At 41.1% G+C, this 10,952-nt stretch overlaps 2 protein-coding genes across 2 annotated transcripts; both read left to right on the forward strand.

The window, feature by feature from the left end:
- The first annotated feature begins 340 nt into the window (after positions 1 to 340).
- Positions 341 to 1,360, forward strand: LOC130463187 (protein FAR1-RELATED SEQUENCE 5-like). The gene is made up of 3 exons (XM_056832242.1): positions 341 to 350; positions 447 to 1,094; positions 1,209 to 1,360. The coding sequence occupies exons 1-3, from the start codon at positions 341 to 343 to the stop codon at positions 1,358 to 1,360; spliced, it is 810 nt and encodes a 269-aa protein (XP_056688220.1).
- Positions 1,361 to 1,396: 36 nt separating this feature from the next.
- LOC110785647 (protein FAR1-RELATED SEQUENCE 5-like) lies at positions 1,397 to 2,533 on the forward strand. The gene is made up of 2 exons (XM_021990134.2): positions 1,397 to 1,465; positions 1,553 to 2,533. The coding sequence occupies exons 1-2, from the start codon at positions 1,397 to 1,399 to the stop codon at positions 2,531 to 2,533; spliced, it is 1,050 nt and encodes a 349-aa protein (XP_021845826.2).
- The last annotated feature ends 8,419 nt before the right edge of the window (positions 2,534 to 10,952 follow it).

Here is a 10,952-nt window from a genome sequence, read left to right on the forward strand (position 1 = left end):
AAGATGACCTAGTTTTGATTCCTGCAATCACATAAGGTACCTATACGTTTTCGTTTTTGATTAATGCGATTTGTTTTTTGCGTAAACATATAATTCTGCGATTATGTGATTTTATTTTCTTCGTGAGTTAATTCTGCGATTTGTGTAAACTATGCTATTAGTGTCGAGTAAATTGATTATTATTATATGTCCATTATTTTTACCTTGAAGTTAAACACTACTATGTTGTGTTAAAGTGTCACTATATCTATTTTGTGAGTTTTATACCTTGTTTATTGGCGTTTTAATTGCATAAAGGTAACTACAAAATAATAAAAGGTTACTATATGTATTTAAAGTGATGGACTATAGTATTTAAATGGATAATATATTAGTTTTGTATATAACATAGTATTGTAAGTTGGTAGCACAGTTACTTATTTACACAATAATTGAACTAATTGCAGAGAGTACGGCTAAGGCAACAAATAATGGTGAAGAAATTTATGGTTGGTTGGATGGAGAAACTAGGGCAAGTCTTACAAAAATATATGATTTGTATCGCCAACATGCGGCTGGTGTAGGTTTCAGTGTAAGGAAAGCAAAACAAGTACGAAAAGTTGGAACTACACAGGTCACAACAAGGCTGTTTCTGTGTTCAGAACCTGGAAAAAGAAACACTAAGTTGAAAAAAGACCAAAAACAGGAGAAAGATGAACTTGAAAGTCTACTAACAGAGGAAAGTAATACTTCTGTGAAAAAAATGAAAAGAAAACCTAGAAGAGTTGCAGTAACTAGGACAGATTGTAATGCTTTGATCGAAGCAAAACTGAATGATGGAGGTCATTATGAGATAATACAGCATGTTATGGCACACAACCACCCCCTGACAAGACAACAATGGAACCATTTACACCGCTCAGAATGTGCAATGACAGTACCTAAGGAGCAAGCAATAGAGGCTATGCACGAATCAGGTTTTCGACCTAGTGAGTCCTTTCGATACATGTCAAACGAAGCTGGTGGAGAAGATGATGTAGGACATTCATATAAGGATCATATGAATTTCTGTTATAAGCTGAAAATTAAGGCTATTGAAGGAGGAGATTCTCAAGGTATATGACAAACTGCAAGATGCTTATTATGAAGATCTTAATTTCTTTTTCAGAATAAGGTTGGATAAGGAAGGAAGGGTTTGTAATTTTTTTTTAGGGATTCGATGATGCTAGAAGATTACAAAATTCATGGTGATGTTACTGTCTTTGACACTACTTACAGAACAAACCGTTACAACCTCATCTGTGCACCGTTTGTGGGGATTAATAACCACTGGAAAAATACTATGTTTGCGTGTGCATTCTTAGGAGATGAGAAAACATAATCCTTTGTGTGGCTGTTTGAGACTTTCAAAAAAGCTATGGGTGAAAAAAGTCCAATCACACTCTTTACTGACCAAGATGCAGCTATGGCTAGAGCAATAAAGAAGGTAAGTTGATAATCATTTATATAGTGACCTTTTCCAAAGATAATAACCATGATTTTAGGGGGATAGTAACTGTATTGATTCTTGCAGGTATTTCCAACCACAAGGCATAGACTTTGCCTGTGGCATTTGATGCAGAATGCAGTAACACGATTTGGAGTCCTGAAGAGTGATGCAACATTCAAAGCCGCTTTCAACAAATGCTTGAGTGGTTGTCTGAATGAAGCTGAGTTTAACGCATGTTGGGAAGCAATGGTCACAAAGTACAAACTAAAGGAACACAAATGGTTCATCAGAATATATAAATTAAGACACAAGTGGGCAACAGCTCCGAGTAAGGACTTCTTCTCTGCTGGGATTTTGTCATCACAAAGGAGTGAGAGTACGAATAATGCCGTGGGTTTCAGAGCTACTAAGAAGACTAGTTTGACCGAGTTCTATCATATATTTCAAGAAACGATAAAGAGATGGAGAAGGACAGAAGATATTGATGAATTCAACACCACCAAATCTATTCCAACTTCACACTATCCAATGACTTCTTTATTGAAACATGCTGCTCAAGTCTACACACATACACTTTTCAGGGATCTTGAAGAAGAATTTAATCTTGTTGTTGCATCGCAAGTACAACTCATTCACACAAATGGACCGAAGATGATTTATCGAGTTTACCTTGAAGATAGAGCTGGCTCCGCACAATCTGTGATGTATGATCCGCCGAATGAGATCATTATTTGTCCCTGCAAGAACTTTGAGGAGTCAGGTTGGTTTTGCTTTCATTGTATTCGTGTTCTGCATCTGCATTCTGTTCAAAGAATCCTAGAGAAGTACATCTCCTTTAGATGGACAAAGTTCGCAAAGGTTGAGGTGTGGAACAAGCATGAGGCACAACTAAAAGCTAAAGGATTATTGAACAGTTTCACCCCCGGGGGCTTACACATGCTGAGAAAATACTACAGTCTGATCCTTAAGAGCCATACAATAGAAGAGGCTAGAAAAATACTTGAAGAAAGCTACAAGAAAGATTCAGAAGCTATTCAAACAATGAACAGAACACAACAAATATGACAACTAAGAATGAGAATTCTGTGCAAGTTTTGGACCCGGCTCATGCCAACACTAAAGGAAAGTAAAAACAGAGGATTCCAGGGAGTTATGACAACTTTAACAAGGGGAAAAGGAGAAAGCACAGGGAATTTGGCTCCTAAACTCCTAACCATTTATTCTGATTCTTGAGTTTATATTCTATTTTGGTAATTCAGTTTTGTAATTTTGTTTCTATTCTGGTAACTATACTTTCAATGAAGGTCACTATGATTGGAGGAATGACTACTTGTTGTTTTTTGGTAATTGATCCAACATTCATGTTATGCAAAGCAGACTTCACTACCATTGTGTGAACTGACAGAACAGGGAGTCCAATTGAATTGATTTTATTTTGATGATGCTATAGTTGTCTCATAGTGACCCTTTTTTATATATAGTGCTTGCATAGAACTATATATCCTACGTTGAAAATTCTTGTAGACAAAAGATATAATTGGTTATATTAATACTGGAATTTAGATTTATCAACATTGGGAAGCTTCTTGTCCCATAAAATAATAATAAAGGCCGAAAATACAATTAAAAATACTTTTCCGTAAAATAGTGACCTTTTATGATTATATAATGTGAGGGGGTCGAAAAAGCACGAGGCTAATGCGTGACCTCGTCCCTCGTGGGTGTGACGATTCTTTTTATTCAATCAAGTGTAATTGGATTTCCTGTGAGTTTACACCCAATTGACTAGTAATATAGGAGTCGCCATTCAGTTTTTAACGACAATGAGAAAAACTGACAAAACCCGGTTATCGTGACATAAAGGGAGTGCAATTATGTTTGACCACGACGGCCGTAGGTTCCCTTGTGATCCCTGGTGTGGGGATCTCTCAACATACACCCGCAAGGTAGAGATTGAGGGTTCGGGGGACTATAACTACCGAGAGGAGTACTTCGCTCGTCGAGAACTCCAGAGGCAGGATATCCTTACTAGCTCATCATAAATAATTGAAGGGACATGTGTTAACTATTAAACTAATCTGAATTGATTTTAGCAATATGCAACATATAATACTAATTCGATCGTGATTATCTGATTTAAATAGCATTAAGGGACCTAGCATGATAATCCGATTTCCCAAAATATTATATTTGTTAGGCGTGATAGAACAATCAGATTAGGTTAGTTTAACAGTTCATAAAAAGGGCGAGGAAAGCAGTTAAATCATCGAAAAGGGACACATTACGACGCACCCTTGAGAGGTGCGTCACGGTTCTCAGAAAACTAACCACTTTGACTTTGCTATTTCTCCTTTTTATTTAACGAATCTCAATTATGGGACAGGATACGTTCTGTTCGATTTATGGATCGATTGCGACAGAACGCGTGAACAATTTCGCAGCGAGAGGCTTAGGCTAAGGGTTGGAGTCAATACTCAGAATATAATTATGTGTTGTGTGTGTTCCTTTCACGTCGAATTTAGGGGTCTATTTATAGGGAAGAGTTCGTGGAAAGATAGAATTGCAGAGTTCTAATCCACAAAGAATTAGGAAAAAACACGTACCCAGGTATTTTCAGCGCCCAGGTCTGGGCGCCGAAGATTTCGGCGCCCAGAGCCAGGCGTTGAAAATAGGGTCTGGGCTGTTTTCTTTAGTCAGATTCGGATTCCTGAAATCCGTAGAGTTTGAGACTTAATCGAGTCTTTTAGCGCGTATCAATTTTATGACGGAATGCGTCTGGGCCCGTTACGAACTCTAGGCTCGTTAGGATTTTAATTAATACGTAACTCTTATTTCCGAATCTTATTAAGAATAGGATTCTTGCAGTTTTCTATCTCATTTAGGATTTATGTTGGAGTGCAACACCTAATTCTGACAAGTTTCTATCTTTTATGACTTGCCACTTTTAGAAGCTACCTTTTACGACAGTTACTATTTTTAGCAGGTTTCTATAAATAGCAGGTTTCGGGTGAAATAAAATGGGGAATTGAGATTCGTTTATTTTATGGGAGATGCGTTGTCAAGTGGAGATTTATGCTTTCATCATCGAACCTTTCCCTTTCGGGAATGGGGACAAAAGTAGGTGTCTACAGTTAGCCCCCACTTTGATTGAGTCTTGGAGTAAGACGATGGTCAAAGTATTGGACGGAGTGCGTCACACAAGCCATGGTGTATGTGACCTGTTTTGCGAGGGTCTCACGAGCCCCCGAGTGATAACATTTGACTTAAGGGTCATCACTTGTAGTGTCGACATATCCCTCACGTGTCATTGGGATTTGTCAACTGATAGTATAGAAACTTCCTCACTTTGTCATTGGAAGGATCTAAAGGTGCGTAGAAACTCCCTCACTTTGTCATTGGGAGTAGCTACAGAGTTTTTCGAAATCAAAGCTGTAAAGTGTAATTGGGCCTGGCCAAGCCCAATCACGAGGTAAAATATTTTTTTTAAAAATTCTCATTTTCAAGGCTAGTTAAACGAGAAAACCCCCTTGTTTTTATAGGACGTAAAACGAAGGAAAATCCAGCACCCTGGTTTTTATAGGACGTAAAACGAAGGAAAATCCAGCACCCTTGTTTTTATAGGACGTAAAACGAAGGAAAATCCAGCACAAGTTATCGCTGCAGCGACTAAGGACCTGCGCGGTTTAATGGCGCAGACCCCGCCGGCTAAAGATGGCGAGCCTGTCCGCTAAGGGTGGACACCCCGTCCGATAGAAGTGGACGAATCTGTTTTTGAAATTTGAAAATAAGGACCTACGCGGTTTGTGGCGTAGACCCCGCCGGCTAAAGATGGCGAGCCTGTCCGCTAAGGGTGGACACCCCGTCCGATAGAAGTGGACGAATCTATTTTGAAATTTGTTTTGCTTTTTTGAAAATAAGGACCTACGTGGTTTGCGCCGTAGACCTCGCCGGCTGAAGATGGCGAGCCTATTTTAAATTTGAAGACTTTATTTTTGTCGAAAACTGAGGACCTGCACGGCTAGTGACGCAGACCCCGCCCGCTGAGGGTGGGCGAGCCCTGTCCGCTGAGGGTGGGCGAGCCCTGTCCGCTGAGGGTGGACGTCCCGAATTCGTTTTTTTCGATTTGGGAACTCGCGCGGTTTGTGAGGCGATCTTGCCGACTGAAGATGGGCAAGTTACTATTTCTTTGGTTCTTTGTGATTTCTTTTGAGAATTTCTTTTTATTCATTCTTGCAAGAGCGAATTCTTTCGAGGGATGCTTGAATTTAGTTGTAACCTGAACGTGGGCTGACAACGTGTTCAGACGGATCTTTGTCTTGCGACCGTCCGCTTTCGTGATTTTGAGCTAGTCTTTACGGCTCGACTTGGTCTTTGATCAGAGGACTGTGCACAAGTGTCAGTGACGTCCTTTCGATGAGGTCGAACCTGTTGTTGTTCTTTTTTTGAGATATCCAAACATGATATGGTGTATGGCGTAGTCCGGGAATGTGATTTTGATCGCGCGCTCCTTGTTGGAGTCTTTTTTTTTTGCGAGCCCCCAAGCACTGGGGCTCGTTGGTTGTTTTTCGCATCTTGTAATCATGTTTGGGGTCATGCTCGTATGTGCGAGCGACCTTTTATAGTAGTGTGCTACTTTAGCGAAGCCGTGGAGTGCGACTTTAGTTTTCAGGCGACATCCGGTTTTAGCTTGGCCCGGATTAACCCTTTGACAGACAAACATTTTTTATTTGGAAAACCAATGACTTGACGACACATATTTTTGGTGTTTCGAAGAATGACGATGATATTTAACTTGTTTTTTTTGAAAAGTGTACATAAGCATTTTCTGAGACGAGTCTAAGTTTCAACCAAGTTTTAATGTTATATTTTTTTCTTTCTTATTTGGGAGCTAAAGGTGCTTTGGGCTTGATCCTACTTGCAATAGGGCCTCGTGTTTAGCAACACGGTCTTAAGTCCTTTCCTGTTCCGTGTTTTGTGAAATCTGGGCCTTGAGCTGCATTTTCAGCGCCCAAGGCCAGGCGTTAAACATTTCGGCGCCCAGCCGTGGCCGGTGAAAGTCCTTTCCTGGTAATATTTGACTTTCGGATTTCCTAACACGTTTCCGAATGGGATCAGGATGTCATTGGGTGCGTTCAGCTATATATAGGGGCTAGATACGTCCCTATTTTCTACTACTCTCAAATTCTTTCTTTTCTTTTTGTTGTGCTTTAATTATTCATTGTTTTTGCCATGTCGATCCCTACTTTCTCACTCCAACGGACTGTTAGGCGTTGGCTACGGGCCCTTAATCCCACAGAAAAAGCTTTGTTAAAAGAATACCACTTAGAGGCACTTTTAGGCTTACAACAAATTAATATTGATTATAACTTTCTGCATGCTGCCCTAAGCTTTTGGGATTCCGATCATCATGTTTTTGCCTTTCGGGGCAACAAAATATGTCCTTTGCCCGATGAATTCGCTGCGATCCTTGGTTATCCTACTAATGCTACTCCTGTTACTCCTGGCACTATTGAAGAGGGTAAAACAACCATAAGGGTTTTCCTAGGGCTAGATGATAACATGTTTGCTGAAATTGTTGTAGATGATAAGGTTTACTTGGCAAAACTTGTAAAACATCACTTTAGGCCTAGTAAGAATATGACCGAACAGAAATTGAATATTCGAGCCCTTGTATTTTGCTTGTTGAATCATTATTTGCTATCGAATAACAATGGTGAGTTCGGTGACATAAGGTTGATCCCTTTGATTAGCCAGATGGAAAGTTGCTATTCTATCATGCCGTTGGTTGTTGCCGAGACTTTGCTGAGTGCGGATGAGCTGAAGAAGGATGCCAAATCTGAACATTTTAAGGGAAGCCCCCTATTACTGCAGGTAATCGATTTTTCTTTGCGCGCGTACACGTCCCTTTTGCATATATTTCTTTTCGCCTGGGGCTGAGTTTCAGCGCCCAGGGCTGGGCGCTGGAATTTTCGGCGCCTGGTCCTGGGCGTTAAAACTGCGCCCCAGGGACCATTTTTTTCATTCTTTTGATTCGATCGTACCTGTTTTTGCAGATTTGGCTTGCGGAACGGCTTAGACTTTTGGAAGCTCCTGCCGATCCTAAACATTATCGCCCTATAGCTTTGGGTAACCGGAAATACTTGCACCAAGGCCAGGACGAGGCCGAATGGACCTCCTTTTTTACTTATGGCATTTATTCTATTAAGTGGGTGGTACCATGGTGGGGTTTGACCACTATGACAGGGGGTTCTGATGTATCGGTTTATGTTTCTTTGTTGGGGCTATCTCGTCCCATTTATATTTTCCCTTACCGAGTCATGCGTCAATATGGTTTAAGGCAGACTATCCCCTTTTCTGATACGGTACCACCTAAGGTAGCGGCCTTTTCACAAACACGGGTCTTAGCGTGGGCTAAGTATTATGATGGTCTCCCGCGTTGGGCCGTAGCTACAAATGGCTTTGTGGGTCTTTCTGAAAATTACAAGTTGTGGATGAGCTCCGATGACAAAGATGTGAGGACCGAGGCTCGTAATGGGGAGCCGGCTGAGCTTTTGATACCTCGTATTCGTGTTAAGTGTGAGGGTCCTGATTCTGCCAAACCTTGTACCTATAGTGTTAAGACTGTGAAAGCTCGTCCTGATCGAAAGCGAAAGGAAGTTCCTCCCCGTTCCAGTTTCAGGCCTAAAAAGATGCCTAACATGAAGGGGCCTGCTGTTGTTAAAAGAAATGCAAGCTCTCGCGGAGATCGTCGCCGGAACAATGTATGGGTTAGGAAGGCTCAGCCGCCTGTAGAAACAGTGGCTAGTCTAGTTGATGATAATAATCCTTCTCCCACCATTGCCTGTGCCCTCGAGGCTGAGCGGGCTATAACTGAGAATGTTTCTGAAGCCTTGGCATCTTTGGAAGTTAGTGTCCAGGAGCCGGTTCTTATGGAGATTGACATTGGGGCAGCGCAGAAGACTGTGGGGGTGGATCCTGCGAATATTGCCCTCTACAAGACTTTATTTGATGATCCAGAAGAACTAGAGTAGTGTAGTTCTTGCTAGGGTGTAGGTGCCCTCCATTTATTTCAGTCGTGTTTGTTTTTATTTTTAGCACTCTGTTTTCCTTCTTATTATATTTTAATAAAGGCGTATTTTTAGTTTTCATTTTCATTTATTTTTATTTCTCCTCTTTTTTATGTATTTTATATGTCTAACACTTTTTGCACAAAGGATATATGTTTTTTTTTATTGGACCGAATCCTTGGTAAGGATTGCCTACGTATCTTGTCAGAATCAGGTCGCGCGTAGTTCTAGCTTTAGAATAAGTTCTAGTATGCCGGATTTCGGTAGATATGCCCTGAGGTGGAAACATATTACTTGATCGGTCAAATGAGTGAAGTATTATCTTTATTTTCATCTGCCGTTCTCCTTTTTTTTTTGCCATAGGTCGCGTAAAATTTGATTAATTTGTATAGCTATATTCTTGGTAAACCTATTTGGATACGTACTGTACCCCCCAAGTGTTCGTTATTTTTCCGTTGTGTGCGGATAAAATGACGAGCACTTTCGAAAAGAAAACTTTTGGCAGGCAGAGAGTTTCAACGCCAAGGCTGGGGCGTCAGAAATTTCGGCGCCCAGCCATGGGCGCTGAAAATGACTTGGGCGGTCAATTTTTGACGTTTTGCTTCATGTGTTCTTGTGTTTATTTCTATTTCTCTTTTTTTTTTGTCCCTTGATATTTTGCTCGTATTTAAAGTTAATTTTGAGGCTATTTTGGAGGCTTTTTTACTGTTAGCGTGAAATGCATTTTTGTCCGGATTAATTTTTTCTATTGGTGACTCGAAACAGTTTTAAAAATGGAGTTAGGGTGCGGAAGTTATGAAGACCTTTGTGTGGGCTTTTGAGGTGGGTTGAAGTGCGTGTTGTTAGTGAAGGGTATGATGGAATCTATGTTTTATGAATCTGTTTTTTTGGTAACATTTGCATTGTTTTGGATTTTGATTTCCTTTGATTCTGGGTTGCATGGATTGACTCTTATGATGACACTGGTTTGGCTTTTTAGGTTTTGGGGATATGAATGGGATAGTGTGGTTTATTTTGTGGGTTTCGGGAATTGGTTTCCATGGCACTATTTCAAAACCGAGTGGGCTTTGTTTGTTGGCCTAGAGTGGGCCGCCTCTTTATTTTTGTATTTTGCAAGTACATTTGGTGTTTATTTAGTGTTAGAATAAAATTTCTAGGAGAAATATTACGCCTTTATTGATTCGGAAAGTAAGGAAAACACACTGAAATAAAACTGACCTATATTCTAAGCGGCCTTAGGACCATCTAAAGTCTCTATTATTTTTTCTATCAATCTAAAGAACTACTAGGCGCTTTTTACTAATGGTGCTCTATGTGGCTCAAGCCTGGGGTTTAGTCTCATAAAACTTCGGTCCTTCACCGGTACTCATCTTGAATTCCATTCCTTTTGCATTGACCCACTGATATGTCTTCACCCATCCGTTCTCGACCTCTTCTAGTGTTGATGCAGGAGAGATTAACCGGGTTGGATCGAAACCTTCATCTTGTAGAGCTAGGGTAGTCATCACAGTCTCGTTCTCCATAGGCCTCGATTCGTTAAACAATGTCCATAGAGCTTGGTTGTCCAATATTTGAGCAGTTTTAGTCTTGGTGAGGTGGGGTGCCTCATCCAAGGTGTGGCAGTCATGGAAAATTTCAAATCCGGGTTTTAGCAAGCCATCCTGAACGAAGGGTTCAGGGAAATCATAGCATGGGTGTTCTTCTCCTTCCCGAACGAACATCCCGTTAAGGGTCCTTTGATATGGGGGAAGGAGGGCGGTTTGTTTGGCTTTGTTAAGGTGTAGCCTAGATAGGCGGTCAGCAATATCTTCCTCCGTTGGTTCATAACCTAAGCCAAAGGGAGTAGATTTGTCGGGAAAAGGATGGAATGTGTATTCCTTCTTCCTTATGCCCAATGGGGTTCCTGGGAAATAACCTTGAGCTAACAGCATTCTAGGGATGACTCGGGATGCATGCGGGTCTAGGAATGCTGGATCATAATCTTCGATGAACTGGATTGTTTCTTCCATTTGAAACCCATAAAGGTCGTCTGCAATTTCGGCCGTTCCAACCATAGTACAACTGACGTCGAGAGGAGGGGCGCGGATTTCTAGTATTACCCCGTTATGGTTAAGTTTAACCATTTGGTGCAAGGTAGAAGCCACACCTCCTAAGTCATGGAGCCAAGGTCGCCCCAAGAGGAGGTTGAAAGTGGGCTTGATGTCGATTATTTGAAACTCCGTGGTGCGTGCCACAGGCCCGATTTGTATGGTAAGGTTGATTTTTCCCAATACAGGCCTTCGGGAGTTATCATAAGCTCGTACCCCTTGCGTGGAGGTTTGGAAGTCATCGTTTCCTAGCCCCAAGCAATGGGCGGTTCGCAATGGGCAGACATTAACCGCCGAACCATTATCTCGAGCGCTAGGGGGATGTTTTTT

The sequence above is a fragment of the Spinacia oleracea genome, chromosome 6 (genome assembly GCF_020520425.1).
Source record: "Spinacia oleracea cultivar Varoflay chromosome 6, BTI_SOV_V1, whole genome shotgun sequence".
NCBI classification, from domain to species: Eukaryota; Viridiplantae; Streptophyta; class Magnoliopsida; order Caryophyllales; family Amaranthaceae; genus Spinacia; species Spinacia oleracea.